This window comes from Crinia signifera, chromosome 7, assembly GCF_055691185.1.
Source record: "Crinia signifera chromosome 7, ASM5569118v1, whole genome shotgun sequence".
Classification (NCBI taxonomy): domain Eukaryota; kingdom Metazoa; phylum Chordata; class Amphibia; order Anura; family Myobatrachidae; genus Crinia; species Crinia signifera.
Genome location: NC_139223.1, coordinates 100,469,736 through 100,492,434, shown reverse-complemented (window position 1 = coordinate 100,492,434; position 22,699 = coordinate 100,469,736). Strand labels below are relative to the sequence as shown.

General features: G+C 44.6%; 1 protein-coding gene across 9 annotated transcripts in view; it reads right to left on the bottom strand.

Moving 5' to 3' along the window:
• Window positions 1-22,699, bottom strand: part of KALRN (kalirin RhoGEF kinase) — an 856,470-nt gene that overhangs the window by 546,859 nt on the left and 286,912 nt on the right. For all 9 annotated transcript variants that reach the window (XR_014450786.1, XM_083153542.1, XM_083153544.1 and 6 more), the window contains one exon: window positions 8,440-8,562. Coding sequence is in view for 8 of the 9 variants with exons in the window: in XM_083153542.1 (XP_083009668.1) it covers window positions 8,440-8,562 (123 nt within the window). In the remaining variant the exon portion in view is untranslated. The remainder of the gene's footprint in view (window positions 1-8,439; window positions 8,563-22,699) is intronic.

Here is a 22,699-nt window from a genome sequence, read left to right as displayed (position 1 = left end):
CTGCAGATTTGTTCCCATTGGTAACAAAGACACAATGTAAGACTTAAACCTAGAATACAGTACTGTCGCCAAAATATAATGATCTAATTGTAAGAGATCGACGACCTTTGGATCCTTGCTAAGTGAACTAATAGCGTGATCCACTAGTCCTACATATTTAGCAGATTCACTTTGCTTCAACTCCTCCTTCAATTTCGCCAACTGCTTTTGCAAAAGGCCTATCAAGGGAATGACCTGGCTCAAGCTGGCAGTGTCAGAACTAACTTCGCGTGTAGCAGCCTCAAAGGGCTGCAGGATCTTGCACACCACGGAAATTATTCTCCACTGAGCTTGACTCAGGTGCATTCCCGTTCCTCTCCCTATGTCATAGGTCGAGGTGTAGGTTTGGATGGCCTTTTGCTGCTCCTCCATCCGCTGAAGCATATAGAGGGTGGAATTCCACCTCGTGACCACCTCTTGCTTCAGCTGATGGCAGGGCAAATTTAGCTTTTCTTGCAAGTCTTGCAATCTCCTGCACGCACTTGCAGAATGGCGAAAATGTCCACAAATTTTCCGAACAACTGACAACTTCCTTGAACACCCCTGTCCTTTTTCAAGAAATGGTGCACCACCAAATTTAGTGTGTGAGCAAAACATGGGACATGTTGGAATTCGCCCACATGTAATGCACTCACAATATTGGTGGCATTGTCGGATACCACAAATCCCGAGGAGAGTCCAAGTGGGGTAAGCTATTGCGCAATGACTTCCCATAGTTTTTCTAGGAGGTTTTCCGCTGTGTGCCTTTTACTGAAACCGGTGATACACAGTGTAGCCTGCCTCTGAATAGCAATGGGAGATGATGTTGCTGCTGCTGCTGTTGGTGCTGCTGCTGAAGGCAATACATCCACCCAGTGAGCAGTCACAGACATGTAGTCTTTTGTTTGCCCTGTTCCGCTTGTCCACATATCCGTGGTTAAGTGGACAGTGGGTACAGAGGCATTTTTAAGGACAGTAACAACGCTTTTTTTTAATGTCTGTGTACAGTCTGGGTATTGCCTTCCTGGAGAAGTGGAACCTAGATGGAATTTGGTAACGGGGACAAAGGATCTCTAGCAACTGACGCCACCAGGTAACAGAGATTGAACGCAGAGCGCATCCAAAAGGCAGACGCCAGCACAGTGGAACACGCGGCAAGGGACACCTCTCTCCAAAACGGCAGAACTGATGGATCTGTCTGCCGCACACCAGTGAAGGGTGAACACATCACCAGATAAGTGACAATGTACCTCAACTAATTATCACCGTTAATTTGGAGCCGTTTTGTGCCAGTGTATGCTTTCATGTTATACCTCAACTTATTAGCACCGTTAATTTTGAGCCGTTTTGTGTCATTATATGCTCACACTGCAAATGGATGTTTCCTCTCTTTCTTGTACCTAAGAAAGACTAAAAGTACAGTTTAAAGTATTTACCAGTGCTTATACGGGCAGGCAATCTCATCCTTAAAACCACTATAGACTGCATAATGCAGGCAATAGTCCTGAGAACATTTTGGGTGACATTCTATGCTGTGCGCTAAATGCACATGTTTTATTCGCGCACCACATCGCCGCAAATCGCACTTTTACAAATCGCACTTTTCAGTCAAAATGCGCATATTTAATGTGATGCGCATTGGAGGCTGAAAAGTTCGAAGAGGGGCGATTTGCGGCAAAGTGGTGCGCTGTATTTAGTCCTGAAAATGTGCGATTTTCATGTCTGAAAATCGCACATTTGCAGGACAGCGCAAAGTTTAAAAAAAAAAAACCAAGCGCGGGGTCCCCCGCCCGAGTCCATGACACCCATAGAGGGAGAATAAATTAGTGTGCCCGCTGTGTGGCATGCGCAGCGAACCCGCAAGGGTGGGTGATCCACCCCCCCTTGTCGGATTTCGGCAGTCTGGATTCCGGCGTCTGGATTTTGACCACCGGGATTCTGACCGCCGGGATTTCATACCAATCCCGCACAGATTGGACTCCAGAAGTTCTATCATCGCAAGAACTGTCCTTTGTGATTTTCTTCATACAGATGGAGCCGCTGTCATCTGTCATCCGCCAACCCGTGCTGTTGGCAATCGGCAGATGGGGCGAGTGTGCGTCAGACACATGTGTGTCCCATTCTCTGTAATGGACCCGCGAGCACGTCCACCGGCCCTCTCTCCGCCAGTAACAACAAAATACTGAAATCTGGCACACTGACAGCAAGGGAGAGAACGACCCTATCTGTACCTATGGCATCACAAACAAAATGTGATGCTTAGTGAATCCAACCCACGGAGTAGGGGTACGCTGGAGAAGTAACACACTTCTCAATGACGACTCATTCTGTGAATTAAATGACACAGAAAAAAGCCTAGTCTTTCTCTAGGCTCCTCAGGGCTTTTCACTGCTCTATGAAGTGCAGTGCAGAGGCACTTCACGGACTCCCTGTATATTGAATTGTGGAAAAATTGGGATATATAAACCAGTGGCGCAATAAGTGATACTTATAATTTTTATATGTCCAAACTCTTCCTGATGAGATGATGCTGGTTCTCAGGTAGGTTGGATACTTTTCTCCAAGTGAAGGTGTTCAGCGTGGAAAAATAAAAATAAAAACCAGAAATTAGATTGGTGTGTCTGTGTCTATTTATTATAAACGCTCTAGGCGTAGTGTACAATGGTGTGTATAGAGGACGTTTAAATGCCCCTTAGGCGTACCAGAACTCACGTGGGTTCAAGGTGGTACTCCTCCTGTAAAGGTTTCTTTACTAGGACGATCAAAAGGGGGAAATGGGACTCCTTGAGGTGAATACGTGAACTGATCCCGATGTCTTCACAGTTACTCGGGGAAAAGAAAAAGTGTCTGAGATCTATGATCTCCTGATATGTGCCCACAGTAAGCGATGTAAAAGCTGTATAGGTGTAAAGGCTAAAACAGCATACCTCACTTACTCAGAAAGACAGAGGGATACACATGTAAAGGTATCTTTTTAAGCTTGAGGGAAAGCGTACCCCTACTCACGATGTTTCCAGGAGTCTTCAAGCCTATAAAGGTTTCTTTCCTTGTCTGGTATCCCACTGATTAGATAACACCGGTAAGTGCAAAAGTCTTGATGTTCCCGTGGTTGCTCGGAAAAAAGAACAGTGTGTGAGATCTATAGTCTCATCATATGTGCAATAAGTCATAAAGTGAGGGCTGTATAAGTACAAGGAGCTTAGACAGCGTACCTCACTTACTGAATAAAAAGAAGTGATACATATGTAAAGGTATCTTTTAAGATGTTTTTTGAAGGAGGGCGTACCCCTACTCACGGAGCTTCAGGAGATATTCAAACCCGTAAAGGTTTCTTTTGTATGGGCTGTTATACTGGTCTGATGTCCCCAGAACAATATGGATCTCGTATGCAAATATTCAATAATGATGATCCCGGGTGCATAGGACATAAAGAGATATGCACCAGCATAAGGGACGTTTGTTTACAAAGCAATGTGCGTGTTTAGGGTTATCAGAATTTTACTGACGTACCTTACTCACCCCTTTTAGTGGGGGGCAAAAAGCCCATAAAGGTATCTTTTATCCGATATATCAGGAAATCAGTTCAGGGTAAAAAACTCCAAATTTAATGTGATAAAAATGTACACTAGTCTCATGGGCAAGACATGAGATCAAGAACAAGGTATAAAATCCAAAAAAAATTCCCAAAAAATTACAACATCCAAAAAAATTAAAAAGACAAAAAACTGATGTACAAGTATACGTACATCCGGAGGTATGGCTGCTCACTTATCTCTGGTAAAGTGAGATAAGTGAGCAGCCATACCTCCGGATGTACGTATACTTGTACTTTTTAACAGTTTTTTGTCTTTTTAATTTTTTTGGATGTTGTAATTTTTTGGGAATTTTTTTTGGATTTTATACCTTGTTCTTGATCTCATGTCTTGCCCATGAGACTAGTGTACATTTTTATCACATTATCAATCTTCTTGATGTATTCACAAGGCTGATAGATAATGAGCTTGTTATTCCTGCTGGCAGGTTGACTGGATATGTCACAGTTGTGCTAATCACCTGAGCCCTTCTTAAGGCATTCTCCCCAGCAATGCAGAGCCGGTGATAGCTTCCTGTTTCCTTGTTTGCAATTTCCTGGTCTGGATTGTCTTGTTCTGTCAAGTCTTTTGTCCTGCTGCAGTCTGGGTCCAGTCATTCTGTACCTTATGCAGGATTCTTCCTGGGACGTGCTGCTGCTACCTTTCCTGCGTGAGCCTGCTGACTCCCAAACATCTGGGAACCACTACCTTCCATCTTATGCCCGGTGTCGTGAGTAGTCTTAGGCTATGGTTAGGTTGCACTGTGGTGCATGTAAGTTGCCCAAGAGGAGGTTGGGCACTATTCCTCCAGTTTTTTTATGTGGGGTTGTTCCCCTTTAAGTTGTGCTAGGAACAACTTGTCTGTGTGCAACAAGGCCGCCTGGTGTTTGGTAGCCACAGGGTCGCATGACTTTTGTTTTGGTTGCGACGGAGTCGCAGTATTTTCATTATTATTTTCCATACTTGTGTCACTTCAGGGACTTGTACTTCTGCATTATCCTCTTTAGTCTGGGTTATTCGTTTAGTCAGATTTTCCTCTTGACCTATCCTTGGCGGTCATCGTGGGCTTGTCACCACCTAACACCTGGCTGCACCGGAGCTTGGGCGAGCCTAACTTGCCCTTTCAGCCATGGCGGCTACAGGCGAAGCCTAGCATCTCACAGTCCACGACCACCTGTCAGGGAGGTCCAATAGAGTGAGGTTAGATGCAGCTCCACCATACAGTCTGGGAAACGTTCAGTTACTGTACCGCAGTTACTCCCCGGATCGTAACACACTGTAGTGAAAGCAGTTTAGTATCAGTGAAGAGCACACAGAGCAGTACAGGGCAGAATGGACACACCAGAAACAGTGCAGGATGCACACACCAGGAACAGTGCAGGACGCACACACCAGGAACAGTGCAGGATGCAAACACCAGGAACAGTGCAGGACACACACCAGGAACAGTGAATAACGCACACACCAGGAACAGTGCAGAATCTATTTTGAAATGAACCATTGAATGTCACAGCTACATTTTCGGGTCAGTTCCTCAAGCTGCGTGGCAATAATATGATGTCCAGGAGATTTATTCTCCCAGTTGCAAATATTTCTGCTGGACACAGCAAGTTACTGTACATGTACATTCACTTGACTCCCTGCTAGGGCATAAAGTGGTCATGCAGAGGTGGAGGAACTCATTTCTCTATGCCACCTAATTACACCCCCTCCCCTCCCCGCATTATGCAGAGACAGGGCCAGTGGTAGGGTTTTTGGCATCCCCGTGCATTCTAGAATGCTTTTCTGTGAGAAATACTGTGCAGGTCCAATGTGGAGGTTAAAATGTTCCACCTCACCATTAGAAGTGGTGGAACTCAGTTCCACCCTGTTCCCCCTCACTTTAACCTACATATCCCCATGTTACCCTAGTAGTGTTCCCTCCTCTCCCTGCATAGAGATGCTGTGTGATGATTGTCATCTTCAACTTTACCCACCCGTGGGAAACTACATACTGCTGGTGGGGAAGGCACAGGGAAGGCTGCTTAAGTAAGTAAGTTTAATTTATATAGCGCACTTTCTCCAACAGGATGCAAGGCGCTTTACAGACATTAAAAATAATACACATATTGTAATACAAAGGGTTATCAGAATGAGCAACAACGGCAATACAGATATACATCACACATAAAGATATGCACTAGATGCATTCTAATGAGGGACATGGACAAAATATATTTAATGAGCTGTACAGCACCCAGGCAGCCATTCTGCGGCACCACATAGTGATTGCACCAGCCAGATAGGTAGACAAGTAAAACAGTACAGATATATACTAGATGTACTCTGTTGAGCGACATGGACATGGGAAACATATTTTTACTGAGCTGTACAGCTTGGTCGATTTTGGTGGTTTCTGCGCTATATGTTAAAAAAAAGGAGCTATATTAATAGGATGGCTTTAAGGAATTTGACACTGCAGCCCGAAGCCAACACCGACTGCAATGGAGAGACCGCCTCCCGGAATAGGGTTAGTACAGGAACAGGTACCGGCCTCTTTCCAACATACTTATTGCCCAAAAGGGTGTAAACATCACTAACGCTACAAATTTTTTACAGGTACCACTCTTTATAAGCACATTCATTCCACCGCAATATCTATATATGTTTTTTACTTTGCACTATCACTCATTTTTTATTTACCTGTAAAAATATTGTAGCGTTAGTGATGTTTATGACCTTTTGGGGAATAAGTATGTTGGAAAGAGGCCGGTACCTGTCCCTGTACTAACCCTATTCCAGGAGGCGGTCACTCCTTTGCAGTCAGTGTTGGCTTCGGGCTGCAGTGTCAAAGCTGCCACTTGATGTTGTTGTGGCCGTGACACTGGGTGTCCGTACTGCCGGAAGTTCGGGGGTTTTCACCGGAAGGAAGTGAGCTGCGGCCGCGGAACCCTTGGCAATGAGCATGTAGATAAGCAGCACTTATGTAGCATAATTTTTAATATGCATTATGGTGTTTGCATAATACATAATGGACATAATGGTGTGTAACTTAACGTGTAATGGACATTATGGTGTAAATGTTTAATGCGCGCCTTTGGTGGACAATGTCCCTGTTTATGAAGCGTATTGTGAATTTTGGCTTAATCTGTGTGGCATTATGTGAATTCTGGCTCAATCCGTGTGGCATTATGTGAATTTTGGCTCAATCCGTGTGGTATTATGTGAATTTTGGCTCATTCCATTTGGCATGGCATGATGTGTAATGGGCAAGTATAATGGGGTATAGTTTTTTTGTTGCATAATGTGTAGAAGTTGTATATGGTGTGGTACACTACACTCAAGGACACGTCCCCTGTTGAGTGGCCACACCCCCTTTTCCGGATCGCACCTTTGGCGCGTGCACAACTACATCCTTCACTTTTGACGCCATGGTGGGCCCACCCTCTCTCTGCCGCTCTCTTAGCATGTACACTGGCACCACTAACACCGCCCCCTCCCCCACCCAAACCCTATTTTATCATGGTGCCCCCCCCCCCTGTCATTTTATCCTGGATCCTCCCCTGCACCCAAGTACACAGTTCCATCCTTGTGTCCTGGTTATCAGCTGCTGACTGAATAGGTCCAATAACAATGCCAATTTCTCTTCCACAGAAGGCACAATACAATGTACTATCTGCCAAGTTGTCTTTAATAAACTACCCCCTCATTTATTTAAGTTTTTCAATTAAAAAATTGCTTGTATTTTTGTGCAGTGTATATAGTATATTACAAGGTACCGGAATGGGGCAGCTGGGTTATGTAAGGGGGTGCAAATTTGAAGCAACTCTGGAAGTGTGTAAGAGCGGTCAGCACAACAAAACCAGTTGTGTGAAGCATAAGAAGTATAGTGTCTGTGAGCTGGATTTAGAGGTGGATGCTATGTATGCACAGTTGCTGATTCCTATGTAGTCATATATGCATAAATATGCGGACACCATCTCTACTGCCAGAGATCCCATGTGCAACTGTGACCGCCTTTGTACAGATTCACCAGTATGCAGTAAGGGCATTCCAGCGCTTACATACATGCAGAATAGCGATAAACATTACTCAACTGGGCAAATATCAGTATATGGGCCACCTCTGAATCAGGCCCATTGACAACGGTAAATCTCCGCTAATTACATGAACTAACAGTATATCCCGGGTCACAAAAGTCTGGCCACCCCTGATGTACAGTATCAAGCAGTGAAATGAGTGGAGAAGTGGACTAGTGAAGAAGTTGCCCATAACAACCTATCAGCATTATAACATGTATGGGTAACTTCTCCACTGGTCCACTTCTCCAGTGTTTTAACTGCTGATACAATGAACCTACCAGAATGTGAAAAGTATCTGGAGTGCCTGGAGGAAACACACACAAATATTGAAGATATTGTGAATGCTAAAGAGTTGAATTCTGTTTTCACACACATGCTCCAGAGCTGGTTGAAAACAATTCTGAATCATGCAGAGCCATAAGCATTTCAGTCACATCGCCACTTCTAGAATGGTAGTAACAAGGTGTTAAGGAGGCACCATTTCAACTGAATTTCAGGATATACAGGGTTGTAGTATGCTACATTTTCTCTGTTTATAAATGTCTGTTTTGCACAGATATAGGCTGTTGCAAGTATGCACTAACAAAGAAGATGCTCCTAACACTAATCATACAAACAGCTAATATACACATTTATTTGCAGGCACACAATGCAAGAGCAATTACAAGCAACTTACATTCAGCTCTGTATCTAGTCTGCTTCACTGTGATGCTAAGAAACCAACTATACAGTACAGTATGTGGATGGAAAATACCAAATACTTCAATTATTATAAATCTAACACTCACCATTGAGTTCATGGCAAAGTGGTTATGTTGAGTTTGCAGGTCCAGTGCGTGCTGGTAACTCATCCCAATCTCTGTGTGACCCTGCAGGAAAACCTCCTTGTTGTGTGTGATCCAGTCAAACATCTGCAATGGGAGAAACAGCAAAATCAAACAGTGAAATTAGGAAAGTATGAAGGAAGATTATGTAATAACTCTGTACAATTTGACAATTCATGTCATAATCCATAGCATAGTCACTGTTCTGTGGTTCATTGAATTTTTGAAATTGTCAGTAAACTAAGAAGCATAGATAATCTAATTTAATGTAATGGGTCACAATACATTGGCATTAAAGGCATTAACAAATCTCAGGTAGCAACATAGTTACATAGGGCCTTATTCTGGTTGAATCGATCCACTATGCGTGCGGATGGAATGCTGTTTTTTAGCTATTGCGCATGTGTACCGTTCGCAATGTGCATGTGCGACGACAGCACACCGCTCACGGACGGACCTCGCTGATCAAAAAGTCCTGTCCGATCACAGACGGACAAAGTGGGTGTAATGTGGGCGTTTTTAGGGGAGAGGCCAGCAATCAATCTGGGCGAAACCCATGTTGTATACGGGGTGTATACTCAAACTGCACGGAGGTGCATCTGCTTCGCTCGGGACACTTCTGCCCCAAAATCATCGGTCCGCCAAAGAGTGGCTCCATACCACTCTTAGACCATCCGCCTGAGTACGGCCGCAATCGGTCGGCTAATTAATGCGCACCACATCTTACATCTCACACCAACATACTAACACCTGAACGCAATACTAGCCAATGCGGCACTCAATTTACTATAATTACCCAATTGAGTAACTGCAAGCCACACACACGCCAGATACACGTTGGAAGCTTCACCTTCAAATCCATTGGAAGGTTCACTTTCTACACTTGTCACTGTTCCAAGGTAGGAATGTTAGCATTGTTTTGAAGGAAAAATACACATGCAGGAATATGTTGAATTGGGTCGCTTATAAACATCTACACCCTTCATGCAAGTGTGCCTGTCATATTAGGACAACACTACACACAATTCACAGAAGTCGACATGTGTCAACACTCACACATGCACAAAAACATACACTTTACCTCATTACATTATAAACCTCTATCACAGGCATTCCCAACCACGGTCCTCAAGGCACACCAACAGTGCAGGTTTTAGTGATATCCAGGCTCCAGCACAGATGGTTTAATCAGAATCCCTCAGATACTAATTAAGTCACCTGTGCGCTCAAGCCTGGATATCTACAAAACCTGCACTGTTGGTGTGCCTTGAGGACCGTGGTTGGGAATGCCTGCTCTATCAGCTCTAAAACCACCACTCATGTTTTTAAAACCCTCTTTTCCTTTCATTGATTTGGAAATAGGTGCCTTTACTCTGTCCTGCTCATGTACACATTATGGGACACAAATGGCAGGCTTACAAATTGTGAACTGGGACACTGAAAATCAACCAGCCAATCTGCTCCTAACTGTCTTTTTATAACTCTGCATGAGAAATGGCAGGTAGGACCTGAGTGGCTCCACATATCTTTGCTTAAGGATTCCTACATCTGCCCACCACTCTGTAATATGGAATTTGGGAGAGCGGTCTAGATGGCTGTTTACCACTCTCCATTTTTTCACTTTTTGGAGGAAACACACATCTGGCCCTCTACCACTTAGTCTCAACATCCATCACTGCTGTTTGGGAACTGTGCACACATCTTTATTCCTCTCTTACAAATGTCACATAAACCCATCACTTCATCCACTTCAAGACCCTACATACACAAAATGGGTGTGACACATACACACAAATAATTAATTGATCTACAACACTGCACAGAAAACATTTCACATCAAACTCGTTTACTTTACTTATTTTTTTTTTCCAAACTGTTTTTTATTAGGTTAATTTGCACAGTACAAAATATGCAACAATAAAATCGAGTTACATTACAATAGAAAAAATGAGTTGCATCATGTTTGAAGAAGCTTAAAAGAAAACCTCAACGGTTGAGCGTATTATTAGCTTAAGGTTGTGGATGTTAAACATAGCTTTAGGTAACTTGCTCATACAATTGCAATCCTATAAACTTCTAAAACAGTCAATAAGAAAGGGAGTATTAGGAAAGGGAACGAAAGAGAGGGGAAAAAGACTGAGGAAAGGGAAAGGTTTTAGAAGAAGAAAAGGAGAGGTTGGGGGGAATGCGCTGAGTGGTTGGAAGGTTTTGCCGACATCAAGCGGTCTGCAGAGTCACGGGACCTTTATGTGAGTGGTGGTGTCTGAGGAGAAGTAACGTCAGGGGGGTATGAAGATCAAGAATCTCTCATAGGGACAGGTAGAGTGAGGATTCCTTAAATTCTATCCAGGGTAACCAGGTCGAGGCAAAGTTTGAGATATTCCCAGACGGGATGGAAATGAGGTCTTCCATTTCCATGTAAAAGTCAATTTTCTTGAGCCAATCTCTAATGGGGGGGGGCTTTGGTAGATCTCCAATGGGCTGGGATTACCGATTTTGCTGCGTTATTTAGGTGTCTCAGAAGTGAGTGTTTATACGTTCTAGTGGCGGCCGTTGTGATGTTGAGCAACCAGAAGCCAGGGTCTCTGGTTACTTTTCCATTTAGAATTTTTTCGGTGCACTGAAAGATGGAGTTCCAGAAGGGGCTGATCACAGGGCAATCCCACCATATATGTATAAAAGTACCATGAGCTGAATTACATCTCCAACACTTATCAGACATTGCTGGGAACATCTTATGGACTCTTATGGGAATCCTGTACCATCTATAAATAAGTTTGTATAAATTTTCCAGTGTCCAAGCTAAGGGAGCTTGTCTGAGAAATGCGGAAAACTACCTCCCAGTCTATATCCTGGACTTTCCCTTGTAGTTCCTTCTCCCAGGCTGAGGTAAAGGATGTTGGAAGAGGGAAGGTGTTTTCTATAATCGATGTGTATAGCTGTGGTATTGTGTGAGATGTGGGGTTTGGGTTTGCGCAAAGGCGTTCTAGAAGGGTGAGATCTCTAGTAATTTCTGATTGTTTGAGGGATGACAAAAAATGGCATAGCTGAAGAAATTTCCCAAATTCCTCCTTTGGGAGACCCCATAGTTCCTGTATATCTGAAAATGAGTGTACCCCCTCTGGACCCACCAGTTGACCGAGCCGAAAGATACCTGCCTCCGTCCAATTTGTAAAGGAAGAAACGTGTAGGCCTGGAGCGAAGCCATGATTCGAAAGGAAAGAGGTAAGGGGGGAGGTAATCGAGGAGATGTGTGTTAGAGTGCGGTATTTTTTCCATAATTTAAGGGTGGGGGCAACTGTTGGGTGTTCTACTATGGGGAGTTTTGGTAACCAGGGGGCAATTTCAATGTAGGTGTGGAAGCAGTTTTCTTCTAGTGAGACCCATGGTTTGGAGTCTTTAGCACGTGTCCAGTCTAGAATGCGGTTCAGGTGGACAGCTTGATAATAGCTAGGGATATGAGTTGCATGCCTCCGCTAAGTTTCCTCCTAAAGAGAATATCGTGCTTGAAACGGGGGGTGGAGGATCCCCATACAAAGGCGCGTATAAGTTTTTGTATAGACTGGAACCATGTCGGAGGTATGTATATGGGGAGAGTTTGCAGTTTATACAAGATCTTTGGTACTGAGTTCATCTTAACAACGTTTATCCTACCAAACCATGATAAGTGTAGTGATCTCCATTTTTGGTAATCTGAACGGAGGGAGTTTAACAGTGGAGTAAAGTTCAAGGAAAATAGTTTGGATAGGTCTTTGGATATTTGTACTCCTAAATACTTCAATTTAGAGTCGCTCTATGTAAAGGGGAATGAGAGTTTCAAAGAGTTTACCGCCGCAGGGGGAGTGGTTAGGATCATGGCTACAGATTTGGAATAATTAATCTTAAAGTTGGAGAGCCTGCTAAATTTTTGGAATTCCGTCACTAAAATCGGGAGGGATGTAATTGGGTTAGTAATCAGAGCTAACAGGTCGTCTGCAAAAAGGGCAAGTTTATGCTCCTGACCACCTATGAGCAGGCCAGAAATGTTTGGGTTCTGTCATATAGACCTGGCCAAGGCTTCTATACATAGTACAAACAGGAGGGGAGACAGAGGGCAGCCCTGTCTCGTCCCATTCGCGATGTTGAATGAGTCTGATAGAGAACTGTTTATTTTCACCTTTTGCTGAAGGTGATTCATATAAGGCTAATATTCTGTGGAGGCAGGCCGGTCCCAGACCAAGGTGCCGCAGGACGCCCTCCATAAATCCCCAGTGAACCCTGTCAAAGGCCTTTTCAGCGTCTGTTGTTAGTATCATGGAAGGTACCTTAGATATGGATGCGAAGAGGATCAGGTTAATAACTTTGGTAGTGTTATCTTCGGCCTCACGGCCTGGGACGAAGCCCGTTTGGTCTCCATGGATCAACTTGGGAAGTAAGAGTTTCAAACGGTTCGCCAGCAGCTTAGCAAATAATTTAATGTCAATGTTTAGTAATGAAATTGGCCTATAGCTCGAACAAGAATTTGGGTCTTTGCCTTCTTTGGGAATGACTGTGATGTGGGCTTCTAAAGAGTGTTTTGAGAAGTGTTTACTAGCAGATAATGAGTTAAATGCTCTGGTGAGTTTATTTTTGAATGTTTTATAATAGGAGGCGGTAAAACCGTCAGGACCGGGGCTTTTACCTAGGGGTGTTGAGTCTATGGCTTTTTCAAATTCCTCCAGTCTGAAGGGTTTCTCTAAGGAGTCTATGTCTTCTGGAGCTAGGGTAGGGAATTTTTTTTTTTTTTAATTGAGTAATTTTTTTTATTGTTGTTATTCATTTCGTATAACATAGACAAAATTGAACATATAAACACTTAACATACATATATAGCATCTAAGGCTTGAATACCTATTTCTTTGAATATTTAAATATCCTGATGCAGGTAATCCCTCAGTAACCAGCATTTAATGCCGATACAACCATTGGAAGATGATTTGTATTCTTTTGTCTGCTAGTTCTACCGCTGGAGGGCTTTTTATATATATGTTTGACCATTTTTGTGTGCTATAAGTGCTCATGCTTGTATATCAATTTCTAATTTCTAGAGAATCATGTGTATAATTTCTATTGTATAATTTCTATTGGGCCCAATAAGTGTAATTTGTGTGTTAACCTATGTGTATTTGCCCCCCCCCCCCTTCCCTCCCGTTTTCCCCCCTCTTCCCTCCCACCCCTCCCCTTTCCTACCCCTATTCATTTGTTGGCATCTGAGGGATCCCTGCATACAGGAGAGCAGGAAAAAAAAAAATATATAAATAAATAAATAAATGAAACATTCTTATAACAGCATTTCAGACCTTAGAATAAAAATGAAAAAATAAGAGAAAAAAAAAATACATATATAGAGATAAAAAAAAATAAGAAAAATAAGATAAAATAATAAAATAAAAAAATAAGACTAAAAATCGCTTATTTGTTAGCCTAGCTATATTGTGCCATCCATTAACATCGTTCAACTATTGTAACTCTATTATTTCCTTCTTATTTGTACTCTACCTACCCAAGTATAAACTTAAGGAGATATACAATCAACTAGTGCCAACAGGTTATTCAATATTGTATAGTCTTCCTTATACCCCTACCAATAACTTAGCGTCCACATCTATAACGGGTGACCCTTTACAGGCCATCTAAATATCCCTTGCATTCTCCTCATTCTCACCCAATCTAGAAATACACCACCTATCCCACTTTTCTAAGAATTTTGGGGTGGCTCCTCGTATTTTATACATATATCGTTCATGCCGAGCCACCTCGTTAACTAGTGCTCTCCACTTATGTATATTTGGGGATTCTTGTGCAAACCAAATCCTTGCTATTACCACTTTTGCCAACGTAGTAAGGCATAAAACGTATCTATATATGTTATTTGAGTACCTTTCTTCCAGATCTAACCCGAATAGACAGATCAGTGGATTAATAATAGGGAGTGCAGGGGTAGTGAACCGCACATCTCTCCAGACTTTCTCCCAAAATTCATATATAATTGGACATTCCCAAATCATATGCCAAAATCCTGCGTTTTCCCCTTGACACTTAGGACAGTGTGAATTATCCCTGAGACCAGCCCTCTGAAGAGACACCGGTGTCCGATAAGCTCTATGAAGAACATAAAAAAATACTTGCCTATATCTAATGCATGGAGTAGTGTATTGTAATGACCCCAAGATCTTATTCCACTGCTCATTAGAAAGAGACCCCACATCTATTTCCCATTTTAATCTAAGTTTAGTAATTTGATTTGGAACTGGTATATCATTGATAAGTGCATATATTGTGGACATCTTGCCCCTCTGTACTAGGTTAAGTAACATTTTCTTGATGGGTGAGTCTGAGATCATAGGGGGACCCTGCGGAAACTGTGCCGTCGCTGCATGCCTTAACTGAAAGTAACGATACAGGGCTGTATTGGGTACTCCGAAACTTTCCTTCAGCTGCTGAAAGGACCTAAACACACCGTCGCTATATAACTGATCTATTGATATCAGGCCCTGAGTAACCCATATATTGTCTTTCGATAATTTAACCATTTCATTATATGCTCTGTTGAACCATAACGGGGTTTCTCTATCTTGATCTGACCACTCATAGAATGTATGAGCCAAACGCCAAACCATTAAAGCCTGGCGGAGCAGATGTGGCTGCTTAGTGGATGAGAGGCCTGACAACAATATTTGAAGAGGAGAAAAGGAAAAGGTAGAGGAACACTCCACCTGCTCATCCAAAGGGTAGGGAATTTTACAGAGTTTAAATAGGAAGCGACGAGGTCTCGGTGGGACAGTTTGGAGGGGCCATCTGTTCCCTCAGTTAGATTGTAAAAAGTTGCATAATACTTTCTAAATGTCTCTGCAATATGTCATGTTTCATTATGTGTAATGCCCTTGTCATCTTTTATGGTTTGAATGAATGTAGTGGCCCGATGTTCCCAGAGGAGGGTCGCTAAGAGTTTGCCCGGTTTGTTGCCCCATTGGTAGTGGCCAGGGGCGGATTTAGGGAGGAGGGCGCCCCTAAGCACAACAATAATGTTTACTAAGTAGGACAGTTTATAGGGGCAGTATCTGCATGTCCTATCCATTTACACTCTATTTAAGATGGAATATAGTACAGTACAGTGGATATTTTGCAGTTATTGGTACATTTTGGGCTGACAGTACTATCACAGGCATCCAAGTGCCGCCCCCAAACATGTGCCACCCCTAGGCCGGTGCCTCACGTGCCTAATGGGAAATTCGGCTCTGGTAGTGGCGACTTTTACATTTACTATAGGATAGTTTTATCTTGTCAGCGAGGAGTCTATTTAGGGAGGCGCGTGCCTCTTCCAGTTCTACGTGGTAGTTAGGGGCCAGGGATGCTTTATGTGAGGTTTCAAGAATTTTGATTTTGTGTAATAGTTCTTCTATTTTCCCCGTTTTTTTGTTTTTTCAGATAGGAACCTAATTTGATACATGTGCCTCTAAGTACACATTTGTGTGCCTCCCAGACAGTGATTTTAGAGGTGTCTCCGATATCGTTTGTATCTATCTTTGTGTCGATGGCTAGTTCTAGTTGGGATTTGCAGTAAGGGTCCTGTAGAAAGGTGTCATTGAAGCGCCACGACCAGTGTTTTTGGGTTTGCTGGGGTAATTTAATGCGGAGGAAGACAGGGGCATGGTCAGACTATGTAATTGGGCCAATGGAGGTGTCCATTATTAGATGAAGGTGTCTGTGGCTAAGGAATAAGTAGTCTATTCTGGAGTAAGCCTGATGGGCATAGGAGAAGAATGAGTAGTCTAGGTCTGAGGGGTGGGATAGTCTCCAGGTATCAACTGGTAGCCCAAAATTCTTACAGGTTTTCGGGAGGATTTGTTTGTGGTGTCACGGGTTGGATCCAACGTCCAGTTTAAGTCACCTCCCATAACTACTATCCCTTCTAACAGGGGTACAGCTTTTTTTCGAAAGGAAAGAAGGCTGCTTTGTGTTTGGAGTATATATATTGAGTAGGGAAAAACGCTGATTATAAATAGTGCATTTCAAAAGAAGACCTCTACCTTCAACTAGTTTATGTGTAGATAGGTTGGTGAGTGGAATATGTCTGGCTACTAATATTGCAACACCTAGAGTCTTGCCTGCGGAATTATTCGCCATGAAGACATGTGGGTAGTAATGGCATTTCAGTGATGGAACCTGACCAGTGCGGAAGTGGGTTTCCTGGATAAAAGCTATGTCTACTTTATCGTCATGTAGGCATTTAAGCAGCTTAGACCTTTTTTCAGGTATATTTAACCCTTTAACGTTAAAGGTGGTGATTTTCAGGTCACTCGGGCTGGGCATGTCTAAATCGGGGTATAGAGAGTGTATACGTAAGCCACTCCGTTGGAATGGTTATTGGCATCGGCTCCACCAAATCCCAGACAGAGGAGGTTAGGGGAAGCTTATAAAGATTGACATGACAGCGCATCAAAGGGAGGGGGGAAAGAGACTAAGAGTCGTACAAAGATATAGAGATAAACTAATGTAAAGTACCATAGAAGGATTACCTGCGATTGGACTAGGCATGGGATCCTGCCCAAGCCTCATCCAATAACTCAAAGGGTGCAGCAAGTAGGGGGTAGACAGGGGAACACACCGCAGCAACCACCCCGACCACAGAAGGTCACACAGAGCGATTATGCAGGTGTCGTCTTGATTGTGTGAAGGGAAAACATTTTCCAGTTAAGACTAACTATCAAAGGCTATGATTGTCTAAGTCGATAGTCAAGATCAAATCCAGTAGAGAGGTATTTGACAGAATCTCGAGAAGCGAGTAGGCGGATCAGATGGGGTAGGGTAAGGATTATTTACCAGTTGCAGACAGTGTTAACAGCAAAAAAAAAACACTTAATGACTTAAAACTAAACAGTCAACAGATGTCAACCGGTCTGCTTGGGGAAGAAAGGAGAACCAAAAGGGAGAACATTGCGAAAGATAAGTGCCTATTGTAAGCAGCAGTAATTAAACACATAAAAGTTTTTTAAAAGGCAGACATCGTCGCGATCTCACCAGGCATGGCGGTCCAGGACTTCTCAAGTTACTTCAGAGGGAGTGGTACTTGTTGAATGTCTAGGTCTCCTTCTTGGGGCAACAAATTCAAAGAAGGAGTTTCCGGGGCCATATGGTAGGATTCCCAATCTGGAAGGGGTATGGGTTGCATGCCGAGGGTTGTGAAAAATTGCGGGAGATCTGTGGCTTTGTTTAAGATGACCAGCTTGCCATTGTGGGATACTTGAATGTTGAACGGGAAGCCCCATCTATATTTCAGATTCAGCTTACGTAGAGCGTCAGTGAGGGGTTTTAGGGTCCTTCTTTGCTGCAGTGTGGACCAAGCTAAGTCTGGGAAGAGTTGGATTTTATCTCCGTTAAAGTCTATACCGTCTAATTGGCGGGCTCTCTTCATTATTTCTTCTTTCTGTGTGAAATAGTGGAGGCGGCATATCACATCTCGTGGTTTGTCAGAGGGTGTACCTCTTGGTTTGAGAGCACGGTGGGCTCTATCGAATTGGATCTTTTCTTGAGGGTCTAGTTCAAGTATTTCTCCAAAGATCTTTGTAAGGACATCTGTTAGGCTGGATTGTGCAATATCCCCTGGCAAGCCCCTCACTCTAATATTGTTACGTCTTCTGCGATTGTCCAAATCTTCAACACGTGTACGCAGGAGTTGTAATTCAGAGGCCTGGTGATCGATCACTTCCTTAAGTTGATTAAATGCCTGAACTGAAGTTGCACCATGGTCTTCCAGGGAGTCAACACGTGAGTCCAGAGCTGATAAATCAGTTTGAATTGTCGAGACCTCTTCAATGTGGAGAGCAGGCTAGTCTCGAGTGATACAAGAGCTTGATTCGTTGGTAGAGATTTAATGTGCGTGAGAATCTCGCTTATTTCTCTGTTGATAGAAGAGATGTAAGGGGGTGCTGCATCGCCTGTGGTAGACATGTTGTCGGCAGGCGCGGGCATTGACGGGGAGTTAGGAGGGGCAGATTGGGTATTGTCTGATGTGTTGTCAGAAGATGGAGTCGTTACATATTGTCGCAGATCAGAATTGCGCTCACTCGCTCTCCTCGGAGTCCCCTCGGGTTTAAGCTTGGATTTTCTGTTTTTCACCATGTGAAGAATATTTGAAGGCGGAAGCACGTAATTCAAAGGCTATAGAGACGACACGAACATCGATGAGTAGTCACATAGTAGAGATTGGGTGGGCAGTTGCCATCGGTTGCCCCCCCCCCGAGACCCTAGGCGGCCATGTCTTGTAGTTTACACCGCTCCCGTCAAAAGGCGAGGACCATCAGTGTGTATAATAAGTGCATTGAGTGGTTATATTCTAAAGGGAAAGGAAAGGAGGGGAGCAGTGGCAGCGAAGGCTCACAAGGGGGCACTGGTGCACTACAGTGGATAGAAGTCCAGTACAGGTGATTGCTGTTCTGCAGGCTGAGGCAAGTAAGAATAGCCTGAAGCAGGCAGTATATGTTGGTTGCCTGGGAGACAGAGGTATATGCAGGTGTAAATCAGGAGGCAGTGGACGTTCAGTGCACAGATCCAGTTGAAAGGGGATGTCCTCCTGGCTTCAGCAGGGTCTGTAGGGGAGAATAGCAGGGGAGCACCTTCCTTTGTAGTCAGGATGGGGGGGTAGGCACAGCAGGGACACCCGGGGTGCACAACCTGTGCAGCACAAAGGATTTGGGCTATTCCCTAGGTCAGGGACCCGCAGTAGCGGCAGGCAGGGCCAGACAGCTCAGGACAGGCTTCTTTAGTTATAGTGTGGAACCTGTCACTGCCACCTCCAAGATGGCCGCCGCTTCAGACAGGGTATGCTGGGAGACAGGGAGAGATTTGATGGGGGAGCAGGGCTACTCACCGCTCGTTTTCCAGTCTGGGGGCCACCTGGAGGGAGCCCAGTGTGGGGGAAGGAGTTCAGGAGGCTTCCCGGTATGGAGCCCGCGGTGCGGGTACTTGAGAAAATCTAGGCCCCGGCTTCTAGGCCGCGGGTAGGCTGCAATCCGCGGGTGGCTGTAAACAGTCTCCCCGACTCCGCAGCCTCCCGCAAACCACTGCAGGCTTGTCCGGCACCTCAGTGGGGCTTTGGGGAGCGAGGACCACCCCCATAGCACGCCTAAAACTGGTGTTGGGAGCCAGATCCACGGGAGCCCAGGTATTCAGCGTCTGCCTCTGATGGCCGCCAAGCCACGCCCCCCTTACTTTACTTTTTTAAAGTTTTTATTGCCGTTAAGCTTCACCGCACAAATATTTTTTTTCACTTAAGATGCTAAATAAAAATTAAACCAGACAGAGCAAAATGTGCCATTAACAGAAACATCTGAGACAACAGTTGCGTGCTGAAATGAAAGTCCACCCCAGCATAGGATCTGCATCATCCAGGAATTATGCTAGGTAGGATACACAGCATCAACACAACACCTTACATTTGAAGAGCATGAATTTGGGATTTTGGTACCCTTTGCACGGGAATAGAATGCGTTTCTCCACAGGAAGTGGCCCTCCATAGAAAGGAAAAGATTTGGGACAAAACCGCAGACAAAGTCAATAAGGTGGCACCACATTACTTCTTCCGGCCTCTTTTACCCTTGGGTGCTGGTGACTTTGGGGCAACCAGTCTGCGCCCTCTTCTGACCGGGCCCTGAGGAGCCTCAGTTAATGAGGGAGGGGGTGGTGGTGGTGGGTACCTTCTGGAAGCATGGGGTGGGGCAGCAGGTGGATAGGCTGCCTGGGCCGCTACAAGCTCCCTGGTGGTGGTGGAAATATCCGGCAGAATGTCATTCTGGCAGCTGGTCTGCTGCACAAGATTTTCAAGGGCAACAGCCATCTTTTCCAGCACCACCACTTTGCACTCATTCCACTTGCCAGTTTCCACCCCAAGCTGCCTAATGTCCCTCAGCAGCTGGACTTTGATGTCCTCATCAGGGTCTGTTGGGCACTGCTCTTCTTGAGGGCCTGAAGTGGAAGCTGCAGGCTACAGTGGAGGCTGCTCCTCAGCTGTAAAAAGACAAAAACATTGTCACCATCACATCAAGATACAATGTATGCGAACAAGCCAGTTCCCACATTTACCTGCTAGCTCTGCAGCAAACACCTCCGCTGGGAGCTCGCTATCCATGTTAGCTACCCCCCCCCCATCTCTACCTCATCGATGACATCTTGTGCCATCAGCTCCAGGGGGGTCAGCTCCAGCGATGATGGTAATGGACCACTCCCAGTGGTGTTGCTGTGCCTCCACCGGTCAGTCAGCTTCCTCTTCAGGCCGCACTTGAAGTCCTGCCACCTAAAAATAACAAACCATAAACATGTAAATCTACTACATATGTAATGATCTCTGCTACCACACATCATTACTAGGGCAAAGTTAGCATTATGCCTGGTATGATATGAATCACTATACGGTTGCAGCTTCATGATTGTGGACTCCATAACACAGCATCACACTTTCACATATTGCAACCCATTGAAGGAAAACGTTATCCACATGTTGAACCGGCACAGTTGTGGACATGTTACAGTAAGGTTAGTGACACAACACATTTCCTCCCCTATTTTTTAAACACCCGATTATAGGTGAACCATATCATATACCACAGGAACACAAACACGGTCCTCAAGGCAACCCAATGGTCCACATTTTAGATATATCCATGGCTCCACACAGATGGTTAAATCACACTGACTGAGTTACTAATTAAGACACCTGTGGCCAAGTATGGATATACTTAATACCTGGAACGTTGGGCTGCCTTGAGGACCGCGTTTGGGAACCCCGGACATAAACAAATTTTGCCCATGTTGCAAGGTGTGATAATCACACCACCAGGACAGCACTCCCCCCTATAAATGTGCTCACATGTGTCAATTAACTAACAACATATCCACAAACACACCTTTCTCCTAAAATGTTTGTCTATTTGTTTTTGTGACACAAACAAGTACATTTCAGTTAAAAGCACACACTTTTTTTGGACATACTTCACATCCCTGTAGTGTTGTGCCACCTTATTGACGTCATCTGTAATTTGGTCCCAAATCTTATCCTTTGCAGAAGGGGTCATCTTCCTGGTGGTTAACTCAATCCATTCCCGTGCTCGGGGTACCAAAATCAAAAGTTCTGGCTCCTGTAATGCAGGGTTCTTGTGTTTTTTGCTGGGATCCTGCCTACGCTGTTTCCTAGAGGATGCAGACACATTGCTGGGGTGGCCAGTCACATCAGTATGCACCTGCTGGGTCTCAGATATTTCAAGTAATGGCACATCTTGTTCTGCCTGGTTGCTTTGCCCTGGTTGAGTCACAGAAGTTTGGCCTGCCTCGTGCTGTGAGGTTGGCCCTTGCTCTGACTGGGAGCTTTGGCCATGGCTCTCTCTCCTCCTCCTCCGCGGACATTCTCTGTCATAGAGATGAGTTTTGCCAATATCATCTCAGGGTCTGAGGTGCCTCCATCTGAACCTGAGTCAGACATGTTAGCAGCAAGTTTTCCTTCTAGGTGGGCACCTATACAGATGGGGCTCAGAACATCTTTGCAAGGCTGCCGTTTCTAACGCCAGCCCCGCCATCCCACCAGGGGGCGCGCTCGCACGAGACGCTCGCGCACCTCCTGGCAACGGAGCCTGCCTCCGGTCCCCGCCGCCTCCTCCACCGTCGCCGCAGGTACCCCTCGCTGCCCTGAGCGCCCCCCTAACCCTGCCAGTTTCCCTGAAGCGGAGAAGGGCAGGGACATGCAGCTTGTGAGACGCACGCACGTCCCAGTTCAGTGTAGCCCCTGTCCACCGGCGCTCGCCAGCGGGGAGGGTCTGGCGAGCCCCGGCCAAAGATGGCAGGGGCTACATCTGTATACATGCAGCATCCCCCCCCCTTTTTTTTAGTTATTGGGTTTTTTTTTGCGAATCTCCCGCCGAAATACAGCCGACTTAACACACCTGTGCACGCTCACAGTCAAATATGTGGCCCATGGGCCAATGTGTTAAAGTGTCATTCATCTATTAATATGTATGTAGAGTTTCTGTATATGTGTTTGTATGTTTTAGTGTTATATTGCAATATGGATTGAAATGTCATGCCACAATGGACACCACAACAGGTCTCATTAGGTAACATGTATATCTATTTGGAGTTTCCACTATGTACAGGTGTGAAATAATCGGCGAAAACATGCTTTGTAGGAAGAGCAGCGGATTTTTATTTCCGTTACTGT